The 25,322-nt window shown below is 36.0% G+C and overlaps 2 protein-coding genes and 1 long non-coding RNA gene across 5 annotated transcripts in view; 2 read left to right on the forward strand and 1 right to left on the reverse strand.

Annotated features, from left to right (window-relative positions):
• Nucleotides 1-1,476, forward strand: part of LOC126926279 (phospholipase B1, membrane-associated-like) — a 57,252-nt gene extending 55,776 nt beyond the window's left edge. The window contains exon 10 of one of the 3 annotated variants that reach the window (XR_007714463.1): nt 1,328-1,473. The gene's annotated coding sequence lies outside the window, so the exon portion shown is untranslated. Of the gene's footprint in view, nt 1-843 lie in introns of all 3 variants that reach the window. The other 2 variants (XM_050742560.1, XM_050742556.1) reach the window with 2 other exon arrangements.
• Nucleotides 1,477-9,097: 7,621 nt separating this feature from the next.
• Nucleotides 9,098-16,815, forward strand: LOC126926282 (phospholipase B1, membrane-associated-like). The gene is made up of 7 exons (XM_050742565.1): nt 9,098-9,445; nt 10,316-10,411; nt 10,803-11,014; nt 11,118-11,294; nt 12,156-12,451; nt 16,177-16,355; nt 16,434-16,815. The coding sequence occupies exons 1-7, from the start codon at nt 9,316-9,318 to the stop codon at nt 16,577-16,579; spliced, it is 1,236 nt and encodes a 411-aa protein (XP_050598522.1). The 5' UTR covers nt 9,098-9,315; the 3' UTR covers nt 16,580-16,815.
• On the reverse strand, nt 16,538-18,120 carry LOC126926311 (uncharacterized). Its single transcript, XR_007714482.1, has 2 exons — nt 17,261-18,120; nt 16,538-17,029 (listed from the first exon to the last, which is right to left on the reverse strand). It is a non-coding gene; the product is annotated as an uncharacterized LOC126926311 (long non-coding RNA).
• Between the last annotated feature and the right edge of the window lie 7,202 nt (nt 18,121-25,322).

A 25,322-nucleotide genomic window follows, 5' to 3' on the forward strand; every position in this document is an offset into this window, starting at 1 on the left:
CTTCCTTCTTATACATAATTCCTTAGAGTTATACATTCTGTATGACATAGTTTTACAGTCGCAACAAGATTCTAAACTTTTCGATTGCCTTTGCACCATCCAAACTATTTACTTTAATTTTAAATAGTATGAAATAAAACGAACACGTCATTTTTAAGTAGATTTTCTAAAAGAAGCGTAACACGCTGTAGTACTAGATCTAATGTAGCTTTATACTTATTAGATGAATCTACATACAGTCATGTTCTGGATACAGTAATGTAAATCTTGTGTTAAGATTCGAATAACATAAATTTCCATATTCTCCGTTAATTATTTATATGGCTCCAGTTCTGCGCATATGTGTCTCTTCCGCACTCCACATCTGCAACACATCGTCCAATTTCTGAAACGGTCATGTAACCGCGCTTACAAAGATGCATTTTTCGGTATTCAAGCTTGTCGCCGCCCTTAGAACAAAGAGTAAATTCGCCAAGATCAAACCCGTTATTCAGAACGCGTTACGCGTCGCACTACAACGACTTTTTAGTATAATTTTTTGGAAAGTTAGAATTCTTTCAATCGCCTTTGTCGTTATAATCGTCCGCGTAAAATCTGGTCGTCCAGCATCGTTAATTTTAATTGTTCAATAAATATTAAATCGAATTTCGCTTTTTTTCTTTTTGATTCATGGGAGATTTCTCCACAAGGACATTTTATCCTTCGTTCTCGGCGCTGACCGATTTCGGTACCTTGAAAATCAGAATCAACAGTCACCGCTCGTCCGATATATCTCGAACAGCAGTTGATATCATAGTATCAGTATCAATTAAATAAAATAATGTGTTGCTTCTCTTTTTACAGTAAAATGAACATTAGTTCGAAAGCAAATAATCCGAATATTCCGATGTAACTCTTCTTGCACAATGGAAATGATATCATCAATTAGAAATTTTACAACGTGAAGAGTACAAATCGCCAATACTAATAGGTATATTTTATTAAAGTACTAGCAAATTTGATAACAAAATAATTGAAATTTTATAAAAGTGTTTTATAAAAGTTAAAAAAGTTACAATCTGACCGATTGAATTCAAAATTATAGAACCCTAAAGAAAAAAGGTAACGAAAATGTAAAATAGTGCTAATTTATTAACATTGTTAGTATATTATTGTACAGGTCCAAAGCATTATGAAACTTGTCACGCCTTCTTTGATCTGATGATAATGATGGAATGTTAATGACGGGTTTCACAACTACAGGGATCCATTATCCATTTTATTCACTATTTTATTATTCCAACTATTTATTTCAGTGACGTGACATTCCGAAATATGTTCTGATAAGGTACAATAAGTATGCTATCTAACAATTTGATTGTAACTAAATTTAAAAATGCAAATTTCATGATCGCTAATCAAAAGCGACAGAAATTATAATCAGCAAATGTTCTGAAATAAGATCCAATTTTGGATCCATAGCAATATTTAATTTTTATCATTTTGTTTTTGTATAATGTATATATATGTATATCATATCATTGTTATGTTCTGAACGTGAGTCGTGCATGAATCCAGAAATGAAAGGAGAATGGAGATCTGCAGTAAATAAAAAGTATATACTCCTCACATTCGCATGATCGTCATCTCGACCACAGTGAGGTGGTTCCGCGATCGAATAGTGTAACATGACCGAATGTTAGATATTACCGAGATAACGTATGTTTTCCCTTAGATCTTTTCTAAATTAAGCTTCTATCAACGTATTTGTAAAATCCTTTTGATTAAAATGAGACCAAACACGGTGTAATTTGAATTATATTTACTTACCAAAGTGCATTTAATAGCATTCAGCATGAGCAAATATGCTACGAGTTGTATCGTGCTTTTTGTCATTTTAATCGGAAACATCTAACAAACAGTTGGTGAAAGTTCTATTCATTGGATATTAAAAATAAGAAAATTTGATTTTTCAGCTGAGAAAGGTTTCAGCTTATTATGCAGCTTCATATTTTATACGTCGCCGAACACTTCGACTCTCAGTCCCTGTTTCTTTTTCCTTTTCAATCGTTCTCCATCCGTTCGTATTTCTACGTTCTCCACGTCTAACACTTCATTGTCACTAGCTTTAGGAATAGAATCGTTTCTACTTCTAGTTTAGTATCTAATTGCGGAATTTAGATCACGAATTTCAGTCAAGAATCATCAAGACATTGGACGATCGAGTAATGCAATCTGAGCCGAACTCAAATATCGACGAGACAATACTAATCAAACAGTGGAATTTTTTTACTATTTAGAATTTTTTGAAATTAAATTTTCACTAACGTATTTGTGAAATTTTGCTGATCAAAATAAGACCAAATACAACGATATGCTACTGTTACGTCCGGTGACTCTTTGCGTAACTCGGAATCCATCCTTTGGTCGATGCGGTCACTAGCTGTGCAAATATTATTAGTCGGACAGCAATAATCATAAGGAACTGTCACAAATCTAAGCTTTTCGATTTTACCGTTAAGTCCGTTAATTGATATAAAACACCTTCAAGTCCAGAGGTTCGTTATGGTTATTGCTCCATTAGGTAAAAAAGTAGGGAAACGGGGGTTTCCCATTTTTCCGGAGATTTCCACCCATAAGCGACCAGTGGTGGAGCGACCAACACCCAGCAAGAGTTTTCCTTTGCCACAGCATCGTCACCGAACTTCCCTGTTTTATCATCTACAGATCAGTCAACATATCAGCACTGGTTTCTCATCGTTAGATCAGTCACCATCTCGGCACTGGTTTTACATCTTTAACCCTTTGAGTGCTGTGGGCGCATATAGGTGTCTGGCGAAAGCTATCGGTGTGGACTAAGGACATATATATGCGCTTTCTGTAAGTGCCCGGCATGGGCTAAGGACGCATGTATGGGTTTTTCAATTTTTCCGAACACCTACGCAGAAGTGATACTATTACGTTTGTGTGAAATAAATATAAATGCATTCCTTACGGCAGTAAACAAATGCCAATAGTGCCTCGTTATTGTTGAAGTGGTCACCACTTGTAAGAAAACTCTACATCTGGTTTTTTTAGTTTTCTCAAGCACTGAATTTTTCACGCACAACTAAATTATTAACTTGCGTTATATTTACTAAAATTAGTTTTCTAGTTTATTGTTTTCTAGTTTATTGCCCAAATTCTAGTTAACTGTAAATTTCAATGTTTATAATAAATAATTAAAAATAACTAAAAAATAACGCTCTTGAATCATTTAATCTCGTGCAAAAGAATTACTATAACTTATTACGATTTGCGCTTTGAATAGTCAATCAACAGGGTTCAATCTAACGAAAAAGTATTCCGTCCACAGCGATCGTCAGCGCTAGACGCGCGCCGTCCGTACGGACGACATAGGCCGCGAGTAGTCATTAAATCAGTCATCTGTTTAACTTATATCTATACGCACCGAGCGTCACTGTCTATATCTACAAGTTGTTGGAATAAAGTGTGAATTGTAACCTGTTACCTCAGTGTTATAATCAATTCAACCACCTCTATTATCCTAATCGAAATAGAAGATCGATCATTTCGTGGCGTCGATTCTATAATCGAAACGGGAATTTACGATTCCCTTTGGCGCGCTTCTCACGATCGCGTTTCTCCGCGAACGGTCGAACAAAGTGAGGTGTATCTGAACACGGTTACTCAGTTAAAGCAACAATTACATGAAATACGGTATGTATGCACTACAGCCAACGCGTGGTCTAATAGAAGAAGGAGATTCCTCGGTGTCATTGAATTGCATTCGAGCGGTAGTCAGCAGCTTTGGCATGTATGACATTCAAAGGCGTACATAGTTTTAATAAGATTGCCGATATTCTTCGTCAAATTCACTTAGAATTCGATTAAAGTTCTGAGGTGATATTGGGCGTAGTACGTTAAATAATCATTCGGTATTTAGGTCGACGATATATTTATTAACAAGTGTCTTCTTTTGATCGCGTCGCGTATCGCTCTCGGATTCGCTAGCCAATTTCGCTGCGCGGTTACAACGCGACTTTTTCACTTCCTGGTTCAAACTCGACTGTCGATCAGACTCGATTTTTATCTTTTTGTCGCCTCTTAACCCTTTGAGTGCTGACTACTCGCGGCCTATGTCATCCGTACGGACGGCGCGCGTCTAGCGCTGACGATCGCTGTGGACGGAATACTTTTTTGTTAGACTGAACTCTGTTGATTGATTATTCAAAGCGCAAATCGTAATAAGTTATAGTAATTCTTTTGCACGAGATTAAATGATTCAAGAGCGTTATTTTTTAGTTATTTTTAATTATTTATTATAAACATGGAAATTTACAGTTAACTAGAATTTGGGTAATAAACTAGAAAACAATAAACTAGAAAGCTAAATTTAATAAATATAACATAAGTTAATAATTTAGTTGTGTGTGAAAAATTCAGTGCTTGAGAAAACTAAAAAGAACCAGATGTAGAGTTTTCTTACAAGTGGTGACTACTTCAACAATAACGAGGCACTATTGGCATTTGTTTACTGCCGTAAGGAATGCATTTATATTTATTTCACACAAACGCGTGAATAGTATTACTTCTGCGTAGGTGTTCGAAAAAATTGAAAAACCCATACATGCGTCCTTAGCCCATGCCGGGTGTTATGTCACGAAGCTTGCCACAGGCTGTATTTTCTAACCGTCACTCGCGGCCCTACAATGTCGCAGTCAGATCGTCTTATCTGACCACCGGATCATATACAATGTATCGACGAGCGCATAGTTGTCGCCAAGCAGCGAGCTCTCGAAACGTCGAATTTTGTCCGTTACGTTTTCCACGCAAGAACAGACATACGTGATCATAGGCGCGAACGGGGGCGTGACCTAAGTATAGTGGGGGTCGTCTTAAAAATGAGACAAAGAAATCATCTAAAGTCGATCAGTTCCTTGTGACGCGTCGAACGTTACACATTGAATCGAATCTAACACATAACGTCTGTCTCAAGCTGCGAAGTGCGATAGGTCTCGTTATAAGCAAACCTTGACTGTTATAATTTTTCGTTTTTAATTGTTGATAGTTGACTGAACTTGTTGTTTCGTTATTTTTATTAAACTTTTATCAACCAATCCAGTGTAGTTGTTCGTATACACTCAAACCTAACCACCTCTATTCTCGTAATAGAAATAGGGGATCAATCAGTTCGTGGCGTCGATTATATAATCGTAACGAGAATTTACGACTCTCGTTGACGCGTTATCTCGCGATCGCGTCTCTCCGCGAACGGTTGAAACACCGGGCACTTACAGAAAGCGCATATATATGTCCTTAGTCCACACCGATAGCTTTCGCCAGACACCTATATGCGCCCACAGCACTCAAAGGGTTTTAATATCCTCACTATCTACGCGTTTGTTAGGCGTCCGCGACCGTTACCACACACGCTTTCTTCTCGAAAATTCGGCGGAAGGACTGCTGGGATATAGATGGTTCATTAGGCAATTCGCTTCGGCGGTATGCATTGTTGTCGAGTGCTGTCACAGTTCTAGTAGAATACAGACAGTAATTACAGACAATGCCGGTAGCTCCGCAAATGCATTTCATTTAGCATTCGTGTAGATACTTTTCATTGTGATAAATACATTGAGAAATTATCGGCAACATCTGCATCAGGAATATCAAGATCAGGCATTGAATCATGAAGATGAAAATTATGTAACTGATGTTGAAGACGAAGCATCTTTCACCTTGGATATCAGACCGTGTTTCTCACATTTTAGACGTGCACATACTTTAAGTTTATGTACTACTATTGATTGCATTGCGGCAATGTATGAAAGATGTGACACATTGCTCTTAATTAACAACAACGTTATGTCCAAATGCAATGCATTACGGAAATGTACCGCACGTGATAAGTTTGCCAAAGTTATGCAAAATACATTAACTTATACTTTGAACGGGCCGGGAATAGCAAGATGGAATTTCCTATGCGATCTCGTTGTAAATAATTTTTAAAATTCGTGAGAAACTTTAAACGCTAACATAAAAGGCACTGAATCTAAATATATCGAAGAGTACAATGTCTAACACTATTAGTAAAAATTTTAGATATCATCCAGGGAAAAAAGGACCACATTATGGTATTGTGCTATCGGTTTTATGTTTAGAAAAAGTTAGAAATATTAATAAGAAGTAACACAAGTACAGTACGCCATTAGTTAAAGGATTATTGAAAAGCTTCTATACAAGATTGGCACCATCTTTTTATTTTGTCACGATTGAGGCTAAGCAAACTGCAGTTACGGCGTTCTCGCTTTCACAATTCAAATCTCGATGATTGAATTACATCAAGACGAGTCACCATCCACAATTATATGCAGAACTTGCAAATCGTTGCTGACAAGTACGTATAGATATGTGGCGACATTCGACCTCGGAAATTTCCAACGGTTTCGCGGCACAAGGCGCTTTATCTTAAAAGTGCTATGCGGACGAGCCTTAGGTGTCATCAATATCCCTACGGCTCCTTCGTCGAATTTTCGGGAGACCGCACACGTGGCAGTCGTCGCGGACTTCTAACAGACGCGCGCGATATCGATGGCTAACAAAGAAAAGAATCGGCGTGGCTTTTGAATCAAAGAGATTCAGTCTGCCCCGAGCTGCGAAGTGCGAAGGATTACGTGAAACGAGTGCTCTACTTCCTATAACCTGCGTTCAGCACTGATCGTTACCAAGCGTGCTAACTGTTAATTGTTAATTGTTACTTGTGTTAATTGTTGTTTGTTGCTAGTTGTTATTGGACGTCAGTTGTTAAGTTAATAAACGTTTTTTGTTGAAACTTCTGAGCATTCCTCCTACACCTATCACGACATAGCACTTCAGATAAAATAATTTCCTTATTATTATTGCGATAACGTATGCAGTATTATTTTTTTACGTAACTTGTTTTCTCCTTTTTATGTTCGTTAGGAACCGTCGGAGGATATTGATAGCGCAGATGATGACCTTTTCTACTTTTGATCGTCACAACCTAAAATCTATAACTGAGTTTCTATCAATACAGAATTGGAAATCACAAAATTTTCTTCCGCGAAAGTGATAATTTGCATATGTTAGAGGATTATCCATTGATTCGACGTATATTTTCTTTGCCATAATACACCAATGTCTTCTTCCGTACCCGTGGAGAGATTGTTCAGTTATGCGTTAATGATAAATTTACCAAAGAATAAAAAACTTGTATATTTAACGTTTGAAAGAAAGTTCATTGTAAAGGCCAATATGAAAAGAAGCGTACAAGAAACCGTGAAAAAATACTTTATATTCAGTATATTAAACATGTTGCCGCACCTGCAACATAATATAATTATAATATATATGTCGGGTTTTCGTTAGGATTTCGGGCGCGCGTTAATTCTTCGTTAGAATTTGCCATCGTGATGTACAACAAAGATTGTATTTACACAAATAAATATTTCTTTACAAAGTTTAGAGAATAATTAATTTAACGGTTAATTAGTTTAACAAACAATAAGTGTAACAGATGCTTTTGACAGTATTCTTGGGTTCAATAACGAATCCACGGTCAACGGGAAAACTCTTTGTACGTTTGAATATATTTGATAGCACGCAGACACGTTTACTCAGACGCTGAGTTACTTTTAGACTGACTGCCAAAACGATGACATTAAACTCTCCAAGGCGATTGCAAAATAAAAGACAGATACAGTCACATTTGTCAATTACATATTAATCGGGAATATCAACAAATTCCCAAGCGCCGTAACTAGGCAGTCCCGCGTAAACCAACATTGCTCCTGATCGAGACTCGATTGTTTATACAGCGTGTCCCGCAACATCGGTACTTCCTCTGTAAGACATTTCGTTCATCCCGTGACCGTGGCTACGTTCGGCGACCAATTATGTCGCCTCGAGCCCAAGTATTGGGAATCTTCCTAAAGAAAGGCCCGATGTCCCTACATCTCCGACATATAAATATACAATATAATTACAAATATTCTAATTGGGATAAACTTTTATCCGATTAAATGATATTTATATTACATCGACATCGAGAGAGAGGTCTTCTAATTCAATGAGTATATCTTTTTCTTTCCCCTTTTTCATGCATCTTGTAGGGTATATTCTTTCGTTGATCTTGTTAAATATTATTAATTGTTAACTGGGTTATAAACATGTTTACATTTTATTACAACAGATTGCTATCATTACATATATATGTGTGTTAGATTTAATGAATGTTTATAGACATTTCAAAGTTACGTACCAAACTGAAGAATTCGATTAATTTTCATTCTGCAAACATGGCTGGATTATTTAAATAAAGAAATATCGGTAAAAAGAAGAACTAGACGTCTCAGAAAAAAAATTTGTTACACATCGTTGGCGCAATTACGCGACTGAAAGAGAACTGAAATTTTGAAATTTGAAAATCAGGAGTGCCAACTTTAATAAGCTTCAAATAGAATACAATTTTGATTAATGCAACGTAAAATTATATTTTTTCTATTATAAATTAGTCTAATGATGACGTTTCCCTGTTAGAAAATAATTTACGTTAAAAAAATATCATTTGATTTCATCCTTCTCGGCAAAGCAATCAACGAGTAAACATGTGAGTAGTAACCAGTAAAGAACTAGAAACTAACATCTTCCGTATTAAATCTGTACTGAGCACTTCACGAACTCCGTTCATTTAAATATTTTCGTTTCAAAGAATACGGGAAAATGCTTCGCACGAGGATTCTAGCATTTAAAGGACTAAAAAATGTGGTAATAAGATTTAGAGAAAATGCAAAAGTCAGTTTTGTTTTTTCAAATAAAATCGTATGCCTTTTAATACGTTCATCCATTTCGACATTCTCTACAAAAAAGTATTAACCTATTTTTATCGAAAACGTGCAATAAGTACAATAAGAAATAATGGTAGTCTATACACGTTATATAATATGTAAATCAAATTGCCCAGGCCTTGCCTATCCGTATTCATTAATTTTCTTGACCTTGTTGACGACGTAAATGGAAATACATAGCAAGAAAAATAATTAAGATGGGAGTATCTGATTCAAACTATATATTTTATCTCACATTATGATCATGTAGCTCAACAGTTCAAATCTTATACGAGTACGAATAGTGTTCGTAACGATCGCTAACTAGCAACGGTTAAGACTGGATGCGGTGCTAAGGCCCACGATAATACGCGTAGAAGTTAGCAGTCATCGCAAGAATTTATATTTTTTTTGTCTTTATAATCAACAAAAATAAAATATCACTGTGGAAACTTAAAAGTGACCATTTGATTGTGCAAGAAAACTTACCATGAAGAAGCTGTATCTATACTTTGTATTAGAATTATGCGTGCTGACCATGTCGCAAAGAACTGCCTTGGATACGTCGATTCTTAATTACATCTATCGTGGATATCGTAATTGGTTAACGCAAACTTACGGTACGTCTGTTTTAATTTATTTCGTGTTACGTCTTTATGCAGTAATTTAATTTTTTTGCCAGAGAGATGCTTTTTGGAGGAAAATTGAAATATTGTGAATTTTATTTTTCATAGACTAATGTTTCATTGTGAATATATATATATGCTCGCGATAAAATGATAAGTTGACGAAATTTTTTTCGATAAAAGTGTAGAAGAACTTGCACAGCACGGATCATTTTTCTTTTAACATATAAATAACGTAGAGATTATATTTTCAAGTAACATACGCTATGAATTCTGTGGTACCCTCCTCTGGTTCTTGAGATGAGGAATTTTGTAAACAGTACTTATTTCGAAATTCGTAACGCAGCTAAACAGCAGTCCTGAAGTGTATTAAAAGTGACGAGCTGTTAGGTAAATGTGAAGTCAAAAGATGTCCGTATACCATTTCCATTTGTTCTTAAAATACTGGTCAGTCTTGTTATACGAGTATAAGAAGCAGCAATTTGATTATGATTTCAAATGGAAATTGGGTTTTGGTTAGGTTAGTGACGGGGTGCAGGGGGAAGAGTTGATACCTCGCCACTGAACGCGTTTACTTTATAGCATAAATCTTGAAAATATACAGTAGCTCACGAAAGTTTTCACATGCTATTAAAACTCTAGACAATTAAAATATGCCCGTTAAATTTAAGAAGTGAAAACAGTGCTCTTATTACTATAAGATACAAGTACCAAGAATATACATTAGAACGAATCCGATAACGTTTGTAGAAGTTTTGAAATCTTTCGTTGTAATTACTTGATCGGAATTTTAATATATCGCGTGTAACGTTACATCACAGGTAAAGTACATTTGCAAATTGTTTTAAAATGACTATTTTGTAGGCACAACAAATGAGGTTCGAATGTCTCAACTACGGAATAAAAATAACTTTCAAAAGGAAGTTTCAATACACGTCCCTTTCCCTTGCAACGTTACAGGTAGTTAAACAAATTTATGATTATTGTTATCAAATACTTCATAATATCACTTGTAAATATTATATCGTCGTATTTATTCTTTAAAATCATTATTCAATTTAAATTTCAAATTTCTTTTATTTCCAAAAATTTTTGCAATTTATCGTAGGAACAGCCGATAAATTTCTGTGGGAGGAAATTACAGCGAAGAACGCCGTTCTTCATAATTTGTAGTGGTTACAAGAATGTTAATGTGATTTCGAGTTCATTCATAGTCTTGTCCTATTAGTATCATTTTTTAAGATAAATAAGTAACATTACAAGTTCTTCACCCCATTGTAGTTTAAGAATAGTAAAATTGATGTTTATTTTTTGAAGCTCATATGTATTCCAATGTCTTTAATTTGTTTAGCCGGCAGGTCCTCGAAAGTTCCCGAGTCGGTTCACCATTTAAGACCAGGAGACATAGATGTCATTGCCGCAATGGGTGATTCCTTGACAATCGGCGCTGGAGCTACTTCGATTTATACGTTCGAGGTGAACATTGAAAATAGAGGCATAGTAGGCAGTATCGGTGGTCAAGGCACTTGGCGACAGTACCTGACTCTCCCTAATATTCTTAAAGTTTGTTCATTTCTTACATCTGCATTGTTTACGCATACGATTTGTGTTATCGCCATAAATGCGAATACGGAAATCTTTCACAGTCCGATTATCCCATATGCAGGAATTCAATCCTAAATTAGTAGGTTATTCACTTGGCGACGCTGTAAGTACTGATCCAAATGCGCAGTTAAACGTCGCTGAACCCGGAGCTATGTCTAGGGATATGACTTTCATGGCGACATATCTGGTCAATAAAATTAAAGATGACCCGAGGGTAGATATAAACAAACATTGGAAGGTTCGTATATTCGTAGACAAAGTAATTATATATGTAGTATCCAAATGGGTCTTAGAGAGAAAGGACAAGTAATGATGTTTTGATTTAATATATATATATATTTCGAAGCAACGAAATAATTACAATGCTGTTCTAGGTTCTATTCTCGCATGCGGCTTTCTGCTTCCCAATTCAAGCTCTGCCCACTCCGCATACTCTACACGCTCTCCACACTCTCCACACTCTGCACGCTCTACACGCTCTGCACGCTCTGCACACTCTACCTTTTACCGTTCTTCGGAACAGGTATCCCGAAACCCCCGTGGTCAAGGTCACGCAGCCTTTTCACGAAAACTGTCCACAAAGGACCCAACGGTACATTGATGCTAAACGGTACTTTGTTTACAGTTCGGCCGATACCTTAGGCCTTTTGGCCCCGATACTACATATACAATATATATTTACTATATGGCAGGTGTTGTTTTAATATGCATATAATCATTGAAATTAACAACTGATTAATAGAACATAAATTCGCATGAAATCTAAATTATTCACCTTTACAATTTTTGTTCGTATATTAAAATAAAAATTACACAAGGCCTTTATACGTTCATTAATATGGAATAAAGATCATAATGAAACTATTGGCATTATAATTCGAGAATATGATATTTCACTGCAGTTCTGGTGAACTATTTTGAAAATTTAATTACATTACTCATTATTCACTAGAAACACACTTGCGATATAATTAAAAATTATAATTACAACTTAAAAGGATTAGATGCAAGTATGAAATTGCAAGTATAAGATGCAAGTATAATTTCATTTATTGTTTAATCGTTTACACAATAGTATTTACATTTTTATGTTTTCCAGTTGATTTCGTTGATGATTGGAGGCAATGATTTTTGCATTAATACGTGTGCAACATCTCCATGGACAATGTTAAATGATCATAAAATAGATTTAATTAATACTCTTAGAATATTAAGAGACAATTTACCAAGGACTTTTGTTGCTCTTATACCACCACCTCACTTAAAGGAACTGGTTGCTGCACACCAAGGAAGAGAGTCATTGGTGTGCTATTTGTCATCCATGATTGAATGTTCATGTATGTTTGCTTTACAATTTAGGGATCAAAGACCGGAATATTATAAAATAATTGAGAGGTTTGTATAATTTTCCGAATTTAAGAAACTTTTTAAATACTTTGTGCTTGAGGATTAAACACTCACAAGAATTTTGTTATATCATACTTTATACTTAATCTTAGTAATTATACATAAAAGCGGCTACAATTCCCATTTTAATGAAACTTATGTATGTTGTGAAACTCAACTTTTTTCCTATAGGGTGTAAACTCACCTAGTTTAGTGTATTTAGAGAAAGCTGCTGCTACTTTTTTTTTTATCTTTGTTTATTGATTCCAGGTTTTTTACATATTTTTTTTACATGATTTTTTTTCCAGAATAAACGCTGAATTCTAATTGTAGGGTGGTACAGGCAAAAGTACCGATACGCGACGGTACGACGTAGCCATGCATTATTACATTTTTTTTTTTTTTTTTTTTTTTTTTTTTTTTTTTTTTTTTTTTTTTCAATATTATTATTGTGCCTTAAATTTAAGCCGCTGTTGCGCTGTGCTTATGTACGATATTTTAATTTATGTCCTGAAAGCCTGGACGCAAAAACAGGACAGTTCGCTAGCCTATTAGGGAGGGGATAGGAGGGGATGGACTGGGAGGGGAGGGGAAGGGTGTTCTGTGGGATAAGCTGCTGCTACTACTATGTTGAATCTGACTTATAAGGCAACATATGCGTTAGTATGGTGTGACCACTTATCTACTGTTGTTGTAGGTCTATAAACATTTGCGACCTGCAAATAATCTCTATAACGGGCGAACTGTTTAATACTTACTCTGATTTTTTTTCTATTAACCCGAAACTACCTCGAAAACGTAAAAAGCCTTACATGTATTGGCAGTTGTTAAAAATTATACAAGGCCGAACCCTATTCTAGAAAAATAGTAATACTGAGCAATCAAGTCGTCACACTGTAAGGAGGCTGACTACCATCAGACTTTAACGACGGCGTAATTGAAAAAGCTACATACAATGCAGAGATTACACTGTAGAACACGCATTTAGTTTTGCAACCTTTAACTGGTGATTCATGTACACACTTTTGAGCTAAATACGAATTTTCCAACCATTTTTTGCTAGAACGCACAGCTTTTGAAAAACTCAATTTTGAGAAAAAAATGTAAAAAGAAATTCAAATTCGCAAATTCACGAGTGTTCTGTTTTTTTACACTATAAGCTATCGAATTGCGTTTTGGACAAAAAGTACTGTGGGCCCTCCTGAATAAAATGATATGTAGCATTATTGTATTATAAACATTTAAATATGTGTAGATAATGATTAAAGCGAAATGGACGCTTAGAACGCGACCGTTTTTTGCTTATTTTCCAATTTATTTAAAAAATTAAATGTCTATAAGAAAATCTAACACTAGCACGCGATAGAAAATACATTTTCGCTAAGGAAAGCATCAATAAAGCCAGAAAATCATGTTTTGTTTTGGATGTAAATGCAAAGAAGTTTGACAAAACACGCGGTGACGGCAATGGTATTCAATGTTGCCGAGTATCTAGCTTGCCGCTCAGCATAATGGAACAGCAAAACGCGTAAGGCTATTAGCCATCGACATTGAGTAACATTGCAGACTCCCGTGTTTTGTCCAACTTTTTCGTTTTTCCACGAGTTCATTCGTTATACAGGTCGTTTCCCGGCAGCTATGATGTGTTTATAGAAACGATCGCACCACGCTGACGCATACGTTGCCATCGACGTGTATGTATGGATAAGGTCTAATGTAGTATTACCAGCAGATTCTTGCAAATACCTCGGAAACTAAAGTCGAGTAATGGTATAATGTTTATAGTATAATGTTGTTCTGAATGATAGATTTTACATTATAGTTAAATTTCATCAAAATCGGAGGTGCAACCGCTTTAGATTGATCATCTTTGAATTCAATTCACATTAAGATCTGATTGGTGACTCGGGCAATGTCGGGCTCAACTTTGGATGAAAAAACACTGATAAGTATATTTATAAACGTATATTATGAATACGTATTCAGACGACCAGTTCGTATTTCTATAACACATATGTAGTAATGTTACCGATACTGTATCAATGCTATCAACATCAACCTACGAATTTCAATCTGTTATCCACTAATATCAAAGGCAAAGGTATCAGTTATCGATATTGATCCTTTTCTAATCGATAGGAAACAAGTACTGTACTTGAAACACCATAAACGTATCGATACTCGTCTGATACCGCAGGTAAGTTTCGGTACAGATTCTTAGAGCTAAAATAAGATGAAAATCGAGAACTACAGAATTGTGCTTTGTTTTTTACACGAACGAATGTAGATCCGCAACTGACCTCGTACAAATCGTAGAAAAAAAGATTATGGCATTCGAAAACGTAAACCATCCTTGTAAGAAAAATCATAGGTTAGACGTTAAATCTGCTTACTCATTAAAATCCGTAACAACAACTCGAAAGTCGTCCCATTAAATTTTCGAGTAGAGAGGATCAATGTTTCCTCTAGTCTATTGCCACTATAACTAATTAATACATAATAACGTATATAAACAATGTTTATACAAATTTGATACGCGCACCGCGATCGCCCCGTTCGAGGTTATCCTAAATGTCGTCGCCTCGATGGCTAACATAAGACTCAGCAATTCGAGTCTGCGCGTAGCAATAAATACGATAATGACCCCTCACTGATCAACCAGAAACTTGATACGAAGGAGCTCTAACATTTCGTTTCTCTTATCACGAAGATCGTCGAGACCCTTACTCGAATGACGCGTGAGCGCAGAAATTATCGGAATGCAAACAGGCTATTGACTAATTCCATGAAAGTGTCACGTAAAATAAAAAAGGGGGTAGCTCAAACGAAAAGAAAAATAAAAGGTAACAAAGAACAAGAGAATTTATTTCTTGTACTCTGAGTTTACACTGACTGCGATTTGGTTCTGAGCTCCAGCCGTGACTTTCCAAGACTGAATCTCTTACAATTTGACTTTCGGTGGGATCTGTTTCTTTTTTGTTTGTCATCCCTCAATATCCCCACTACCCTGTAGGCGTACGTGACCGTTGCCACGCTTCTATACATTCGGTGGAAGGACCGTTGGGATATCGATGACTCATTAGGCACTTCGGCGATATACATTGTCGCCAAGGCCGCCACATCTTTATCTCCATCATCGGTCCAACGGATTTGAAGTATCGAGTAAAGTAAAGCGTCGTAACGATATGATGTAAATACCCTTGCTTTCATTCTTCTTTTTCTCCATAGAGGAATCATCGACAATTCTCCCCCAGTGCGAAACAGTTTAAATTCACCTCTAGCCATTACTAAATCAATATGGCGTATATCCAGCTTAGGAATGCGGCATTTATCCTAATTATCTTGAAAAGATGTTACACCCTTCCATTACCATGTCGTATATCGGAAATCGTTAATTTTGGCAGTAGATTATTCCACATATTCTCCTACATGTAACAAAAATTATACTATGAAAAACTACGAACTTTTAGTTACTATGATAATCCAAATTATCACGAAGTATAATTACGAAACCAAAATGTGATATACTTATACTGAAAAAATGCGAAATCTTAATAACTAGCAAAGGAATTTTACTTCTGTCTCAGCGCGGTGCGACTATTCGCCCCACAATCAGCTTATTTTTATTTTTGCACATTTATGCGATATTATTTCCCTAACAAATTTCAAGTACCATTCGATATCGATTCTAAGATACATATGAAGAATATACCATTTTGTTTCATTTTTTTTAGGTGGCAAAATATTGACGAAGAAGTCGCTAATTATCCAGAATTTCATAGAAATGACTTCACTGTAGAATTTTTACCGACTCTGAAAGATGCAAAAATACCACTTGCCGAGGATGGATTTAGCGACTTCTCATATTTGAATGCTGATTGCTTTCATTGGAGTCAAAAACTACATGCACTGTGTGAGTATAACAGATGAAACTATACAATTATTTAAAGAGTGTTACGTTGATAATCAGAAATGTTTTGTGTTTCCTAAGATGCGAATAATCTGTGGAACAATTTGTTGGAACCAGTTGGTAACAAGAGTAGGGCTCTCAATTCGCTATTTGAAAAATTTCTGTGTCCTACTTCGGAAAGACCGTTCTTGATGACGTATAAAAATTCAAAGAACAACGAAACTTAAGGATGGTTAGAAAAATTAAAAGCAGTTTCTCTAAGTGGAAGTTCTATTATAATCTTCGTACTTGTTTATTTAAAAACGACCAAAATTATAATCAGCAAATGTTTGAAAATAAGAACCAATGTTGGATCCTTAATAATATTTAATTTTTACTGTGGTATTTAAGTCATTTTCATATTGTTCTTGTAATTTAAGTTCTTTGTGAATAAAAGTAATAAAGAAAATTGGTAATACGTTGACCAGTGAAACATTTTCTCAGTCCTCGTCGGACATACAAATTCAACATAAAATTCAGCTTTTTCGAAGATGTTTCGCTTTTCCTATCTTTTCGCTCCAGTTAGTTGCTTATTTCTCCTTTTGCTTTTGTTTAAAGTATATACATATATAGCATATCATTGTTATGTTCTGAACGTAAGTCGTGCATGAATCCAGAAATGAAAGGAGAATGGAGATCTGCAGTAAATAAAAAGTATATACTCCTCACATTCGCATGATCGTCATCTCGACCACAGTGAGGTGGTTCCGCGGTCGAATAGTGTAACATGACCGAATGTTAGATATTACCGAGATAACGTATGTTTTCCCTTAGATCTTTTCTAAATTAAGCTTCTATCAACGTATTTGTAAAATCCTTTTGATTAAAATGAGACCAAACACGGTGTAATTTGAATTATATTTACTTACCAATGTGCATTTAATAGCATTTAGCATGAACAAATATGCTACGAGTTGTATCGTGCTTTTTGTCATTTTAATCGGAAACATCTAACAAACAGTTGGTAAAAGTTCTATTCATTGGATATTAAAACTAAGAAAATTTGATTTTTCAGCTGAAAAAGGTCTCAGCTTATTATGCGGCTTCATATTTTATACGTCGTCGAACACTTTGACTCTCAGTCCCTGTTTCTCTTTCCTTTTCAATCGCATTATTCTTTTCTACGTTTGTCACTGTTTCAACCGTTCACGGAGAGACGCGATCGTGAGATAGCGCGTCAACGAGAGTCGTAAATTCTCGTTACGATTAAGCAATCGACGCCACGAACTGATTGATCCCCTATTTCTATATTATGAGAATAGAGGTGATTGGAATGAGTGTATACGAGAAGTTACACTTGATTTGCTAACAAAAAAAAGTATAATAACAAGTAAAGAATCAACAATCTCAGTCAACCATCAAACGATTAACAATTAAGAATAAAAAGATAACAATCAAGATTTTGTGAACGGGTTTGCTTATTACGAGATCTTTCGTACTTCGCAGCTTGAGATAGACTGACTGACTCTTTTGTTCGAAAGCACGAATTCTTTCCTTTGTTGCCCTTCAATATCCCCACTACACAAGTGTTTATTAGATATACCGCGGCGGTCGCCGCGTATGCGTTCTTCCGAGAATTCGGCGAAAGAAACGTAGGGATATCGATGGTACATTGGGCATGTCGGTATTGCGCTTTGACGCCACAGTTATTTGTACCGCGAAGCCGTTGGAAAGTTCCGGAAGATGCCGCCACAAATTAAAGTTTCTTTGAACAACTTGACTTGAGAGATGATTGGTAAAACGTAACAGTCACGTTTAACTCTTTATTATCACTGGCTTCAGGAATAAAATCGTTTCTACTTCTATTTTACTCTCTAATTGCGGAATTTAGGTCACGAATTTGTTGCAATTATTGAAAATTTTCTATATATGATTTATTTACTTAATAAATGATTAGAGAAAGGAATTGTAGACGCCGTATGTATTTATTTTAAAAGGCTGGAAGAATGCGGGCAACGTCATAGTTGACGTTATTTGAAAGTGTACGCCATTGAATTATTACGCTCGGTAATTATCCCCGCTATCTTTGCCCTTGATGCATCAAGGCATTGGACGGTCGAGTAATGCAATCTGATCCGAACTCAAATATAGATGAGGCAATACTAATGCAACAGTGAAATTTGATTACTGTTTAAAATTCTTTAAAATTAAATTTTCACTAACGTACATGTGAAATTTTGCTGATTAAAATAAGACCAAATACAGCGATATGCTAGAAATCACATTTACTTATTGATGAAACAAGGGAAAGGAAGTTGCTACCATTTATTAAACAAACCGCTTTCTTCATCGGTATCAGAATCATATGAAAGCCGTATCTGTATAAGGAGCACATATCAGGTCTGTAAATATGAAACCGGAATTTGCCTATAGATGGCCCTAGCTGATAATGTAGTTATCACTAAACTGCGTCATTGATGCCAAAAGTCTTTGTTGACATCTGACAAACATTTTCGATTCAGAACAATACAAGTTTCATATAACAGCATAGTTTGTAATAGCATTGAACATGTCGAATTTTGTGCCTGGAAACTACGATTTGCGGACAGCATTGATTTTCTGTTACCATTTGAAGAAAACTGCTGCAGAATCGCATCGAATGCTTGTCGAAGCTTACGGCGAGCATGCTCTTGGTAAATCACAGTGCTTTGACCGGTTTAAAAATTCAGAAGTGACAATTTTGATGTGAGCAACGAAGAACGTGGAACGTGGAACGTGATCTATTATGAGCTGTTAAAACCTGGTGAAACCGTTAATATTGAGCGCTACCGACAACAAATGATCGATTTGAATCAAGCTTCGCGTGAAAAACGACCAGAATATCAAAAAAGGCAACACAAAGTAATTTTGCTTCATGATAATGCACCATCACATACAGCAAAACCGGTCAAGGAAACGATTGAAGCGTTCAGCTGGGAAATACCTTCGCACGCCGCTTACTCACCAGACTTGGCTCCGTCCGATTACTATTTATTTGCATCGATGACTGGTTTGCCTCAAAAGAGTGACAGTTTTTTTGGCGTGGCATCCACCGTTGCCAGACAGGTGGGAAAAATGTATAGCTAGCGATGGGCAATACTTCGAATAAAACATTTTTAATCATTTTCATACAATAAACGTGTATTTTCTATACAAAAATTCCGATTTCATATTTACATACATGGTAGATTAAACCTGTTTACTCATTGAAATTTCTAACGGCATGTCGAAAACCACTTTATGGAATTTTCGAGTAGAGAGGATTAATGTTTCTTCTAATCATTTGCTTCCATAAATATTTAATCAGGCACATATTAAGAATTGTTTTTGTTTGTCTACTGATTGGTTCAGGTGTAGTGGTTGTCCTTGCTGCTTCTTGGATAGTTCCTGCCAATGTTGCTACTGCCTGTTCTATGTGTTCGGGAGTTTTCAATGGGATGTTGCAGTTTATTTTGCTTTCAATTATTTCTTTAAAAGTTTGCCATTTGGTGGTTTTATTGCATAGTAAATTAGAGGTGATCGGAACATTCGCCTTCGTGTGATAGTTGCATGAAACTCCGGTTTTTGGGGGGGGAGGGGCAAAAGTTGAGTTTGAGAAGGGTTTTTCATAAGTTATTGTTAGGACTTTCTTCGACCTTTCGGGTTTATAAAAGGTGAAAATACGCTCCGCGATGAATATATTAAACATTTAAGATATTTTAGTCATATTGTGTTTTAAATGGTAAAGATCCCTTGTTTGTAGTAAAATAAATTGAAACAAACGCAAATGAATTGAAATATACATATGTAATATTGATTTTATATAAAAGAAACTATGAAATGGTAGTGGAAAGATTATGTATTACGCAATTATATTATTAAGTTCGAGTAAAATATTCTATATTGTGATAAAATATATTTATTATTTTATTTATCACTTTTTTACAAATATACTTGTTAATTATTTAGATGCGACAAAATATCTCTTCGAATTATAACATAAACATCCTGTTATCACATTCAAGTGTTAAAAAGACTTTATGTTCAATTTTACAAATATCAAATTTTACAAATTGTTGCTAGTTATTACTCAATATAATAATTTTCTTCACTTGTATACTATATATATGTGTGTATACAGTATTTAATATATCAAATTTCTATAAAGCAGAAAACGTTACAAAACTAAATAACGTAGAACGTAACGCAGTATAATATACACAATCATGATAATATAAAAATATAGCACATTCTTGAAGTTAAACTCAAATGAAAATGGAGAACAAGATAATTGCGCTTTGTTTTTCACACGAACAATAAATGGGCAACAGCTTACCTCGTGCAAATCGTAAAGAAGAAGACTATGACGTTCGGAGATGTAAACCATCCTGCGCGATGTTTTCTAAGAAAAATCATCAATTGTAGCTTAAATCTGTTTATCAATGAGATCTATCAACATGCGTCCTTTTGCCTCCATAAATAATTAATAAATAAGAACACATATAAACAATGTTTGTGCAGATTTCACATACGCACGGCGATTGTTTCCTTTGTAACGTAAATCACGTCAGAGACCAGGACACACACACCGCGGGCAGGATGGTGTCACGATCGGCATACTTCGAACTCGATGGACCGATGATGGAGACACATGGCGGCCTTGGCGACAATGTATATCGCCGAAGTGCCTAATGAGTCATCTGTATCCTAACGGTCCTTCCACCGAATGTCCTAGAAGCGTGACAACGGTCACGTACGCCTACAGGGTAGTGGGGATATTGAGGGATGACAAACAAAGAAGAAACAGATGTTACCGAAAGTCAAATTGTAAGAGCTGCAGTCTTGGAAAGTCACGGCTGGAGCTCAGAACAAAATCGCAGTCAGTGTAAATTCAGAATACAAGAAATAAATTCTCTTGTTTTTTTTTTTTTTTTTTTTTTTTTTTTTTTTTTTTTTTTTTTTTTGTTACCTTAATTTTTTTCTTTTCGTTCGAGTCCCCTGCTTTTTATTTTACGTGACACTAGACGCGCGCCGTCCGTACGGACGGCATAGGCCGCGAGTATTTAGCACTCAAAGGGTTAAAGCCCTATGACATACGTGTCGGTATCTACTATCGCGAAGTCGCATTGTTGTTCGATCATTTGGTAAGGAGCACACAGTGGGAATAGCAACAAGTAGCATGCGATCGTAGATTCCTTGCCATTGTATATTCAATTGCGTCTTCTATTAATTGTCAATCATCATTATCAATACAATATATATCAAAAATATCATCGGATCATTCATTACTACAATAATTTAAATGCAGTTACTGAATTTTCGAACATTTATTTTGTTATCGCCTTCTTTACAAATTTCTCGTTGATCATATCTGCACTGCAACTTGTTATATTTTTAATCACGCAACAAATCTTATTCGTGGTAGCAGGCTCACTTTCAATAGATGATAATCTGCTATTGCGATAATTCTTCTGCTATTACGATAGGCGTTACATTAACAAGTGTATGACATTTGCTTGTTATATTTTCGTCGCAATCATCACTTCATCGACCACGTCGTCGACATCAAGAATATTGTCCCCCGCTCTTCCTTCAGATTAATGCCTTCCACAGAATTCACAGGGATGAGAAATAAGCAAATAGATATTACTACACATAAAATAGACACGAAAGAAAACAGATAATAACCGATGAAGATAAACATAAGGCAGTTAATTATTCCACAACATACTTGGCGGATATCGGTTATAAACACATACGCGCGGTTCAGTGTCCGGGTGCAGAGTCCATTGAAAAATATCCTGTGCTAATTAAAATGCCAAGCGTATAGGATTTTTATAGGAAAATTATATTAAGCTGAACTTACGTCATGCGCACTAAAGATAGCACTTGTCTGACCGCTTCGCGGAGTGACGTGTTCGCGGTAGAACGCGCCAACAACAGTCGTAAATTTTCGTTACGATTCGGTAATCGACGCCACGAATCAGTTGCTTCTCTATTTCGGTTAAGATAATAAGGCTGATTGAATGATTATAACACTGAGTTACCAGGTTAAATATACACATTATTTCCAACAACTTTGAAGACTTGAGTATTTGCACGTGATGCGTGTAGAGTTTTCTTAACGCAGTGTTAATAGCGAGTGAAATGTATTCAGATCTCAGAGTTACTGGCAAGTGCCGTTCGGTAACGGCGATGTCGGGGAGGAAAACTATTGATGGGTGTGTCTAGAGCACGGGACAAGCTGATTCGTTGACAGCATTTTCCGTTGAGAAGGTGAGGGCAACGAACATCGCTGCTAATTGGATGAGGAAACAATTGGTGCGTAAGGATGGGCGCTGGCCGCTCCCTACCAAAGGTACTCACGAGTTATACATGCATTATACATGAGAAGAATTTGCTGTTCCGCGTTTTCCCAGAATGAACGCCAACTCTAAGGAAAATTTCGACTTGAACGATACTTGAGGGATTTAAGGGCCTTGATTGTAAAAAATGCTAAAATTTATGACGGTTCTTAGGATTATAAGGATGTTAAACATCTGGTGATCATCTTGACCGATGGATGGTGTGGAGTTTATGTGGAGGAACACGGGACGTAACAGAATTTAATGGTAGATTCGCAAGTATGCAGCGACTTCGCGATTGTAAGTGCGCGAGCCGACAGAGTCTCACCAAATTTATTCTTATTGCAATATATGTAATTTTTTGCGTTACTCCGGATCGACCACGCAGTAGTGATGCACTTATGTGTGTGTGTGTGTGTGTATGTGCGTGCGCAGCGTCTCGCAGAACAAAAGAATGTCACTGTTTCGTATACATGGTATAAAAGTGAGACTAGAAGAATGCTGAAACACGTGTAATGGGTATCTATGAACATCTTGTAAATCACACAGTAAATAGATATAAAACTATTTTATTATCATCCCTACATGTAATTGAAATGTTCCTACATATTTATTTCGGCAAATACGATCCACAATTCTCAACAATACTGCTGCCCGCTCTTTATCTCATTGAAGAATTTAGATTCTTGAAGATGCAGCGGTTGAAACCATCTCAGTGTTCGAATTTGAAAATGTAAATGGCGTCTTCGAAACGGAAAATAATTGCCGATCGCCGTTGATTGCCTTGACAATTCGGATTCGGATTATTGCTAAGCCTTTGAACGGTCGAACACTGACGAAACCAGCGGGGAAACACCGCTAGGATCGTCGAAACTCGGGGAACAGTGATCGACTGCTGATGATATGAAAACGAACGCGGTGCGACAGCTTACGATTGTTTGAGCAAAAACAATTATTGCCTCGAATTTTACAATCTTTTTTTATATTTCTATAATTTTTTATATTTTATTTTATAGTTTTTATAATTTGTGCATAATTTTACAATTAAAAGAATTACATATGATATTGTCAATAGCACACATTTTTTCCATAGCTGTATCTGCAAACACACTGAATGGTATTTTTCACTGTTCCAAAAATCTTTTGACGAACTCTGACTAAGCTAACCAGCTTGTTGCATACAGTTGAAGCACTTTCTAGCGCGCTGCTTTCACAAAATTTTGCGTGTTTTCTAGTAGACTTTGTCTTTTTACACTTCTTGCAAAATAGCTGTAAATTATATGTAGAAGTTGCTCAACACTTATCGGAAAAGATTCGCATACATGATATGCAACTAAACGCATGCAGTGGCAAATACATGGGAAGACAGCATCTTCCGTATTATCTCGCAATAAGCGAAAATTAATGAGTTCTGTCTCTCTAGCATATCATTTGCGTTATCCAGGTAAATGCCAGCTACGTACTTGTATACATTTTCTGATGTACTGTCCTTAGTCTGAATCAGGTCTGATAATTATTTTTGTATTTGCTTTCGTGTAAATACATATCTTAGTAAAATATATAAATTTTTAGTTTCTGATACGTTTGTGCTTCCGTCAATTAACGCCGTAAAGAACTCGTTTTTGAAGATTTTTACTACAGTAGAAATGTTCGATCTTTTTAAATTCATATGCTTGACACACTATATCAGTGTGTGGTAATGTCATCTGTGTCATTTCAATAGAATGCTTGAACGAAGTGAAGCTTCTACTGTGTTCTGCAATATATAAACAAAACCCCAATTTTAGTTTCTTAATACTTTATGAAAAATCCAAATTGATTGGATTGTGTAAGTAATTTACACGCTTGTCCTTCCTAGATTTTAAAGCATAGCCATTTGGCTCTACTACTTCCTTCATTTTATAATATAATTTATCTTCTAGATAACCTTATGGCGACACTCGACCTCGGAAATTTCCAACGGTTTCGCGGCACAAGGCGCTTTATCTTAAAGGTGCTATGCGGACGAGCCTTAGGTGTCATCGATATCCCTACGGCTCCTTCACCGAATTTTCGGGAGACCGCACACGTGGCAGTCGTCGCGGACTTCTAACAGACGCGCGCGATATCGATGGCGAACAAAGAAAAGAATCGGCGTGGCTTTTGAATCAAAGAGATTCAGTCTGCCCCGAGCTGCGAAGTGCGAAGGATTACGTGAAACGAGTGCTCTACTTCCTATAACCTGCATTCAGCACTGATCGTTACCAAGCGTGCTAACTGTTAATTGTTAATTGTTACTTGTGTTAATTGTTGTTTGTTGCTTGTTGTTATTGGACGTCAGTTGTTAAGTTAATAAACGTTTTTTGTTGAAACTTCTGAGCATTCCTCCTACACCTATCACGACATACCACTTCAACCTATCATTTTCTACTAGTACACGAAGTACTGTCCACTGGTGGTAGAAAATTGAAAAATAGTAGTAGAAAGTAAAATGTTTCGAAATTTTATTTGAAATAAGCGATAAAGTAAGCAATAAACTAAATGAACTAGTTGTAAAAGAACAATTATTGATGATTGGGCTGTTTCACTTCGTGTTTTTATAAAGGATCAGTAACAATTTTTCTTAATACACTCAACCAAAGCTGAAAAA

Source organism: Bombus affinis, chromosome 17 (genome assembly GCF_024516045.1).
Source record: "Bombus affinis isolate iyBomAffi1 chromosome 17, iyBomAffi1.2, whole genome shotgun sequence".
NCBI lineage: Eukaryota > Metazoa > Arthropoda > Insecta > Hymenoptera > Apidae > Bombus > Bombus affinis.

Excerpts from the sequence above, each read along its gene's own strand:
- LOC126926282 (XM_050742565.1), top strand. The coding sequence starts at position 9,316 with ATGAAGAAGCTGTATCTATACTTTGTATTAGAATTATGCGTGCTGACC. Across the intron at positions 11,015-11,117 it reads CTCTCCCTAATATTCTTAAA|GAATTCAATCCTAAATTAGT; the intron begins GTTTGTTCATTT and ends TCCCATATGCAG. Across the intron at positions 12,452-16,176 it reads TATTATAAAATAATTGAGAG|GTGGCAAAATATTGACGAAG; the intron begins GTTTGTATAATT and ends CATTTTTTTTAG.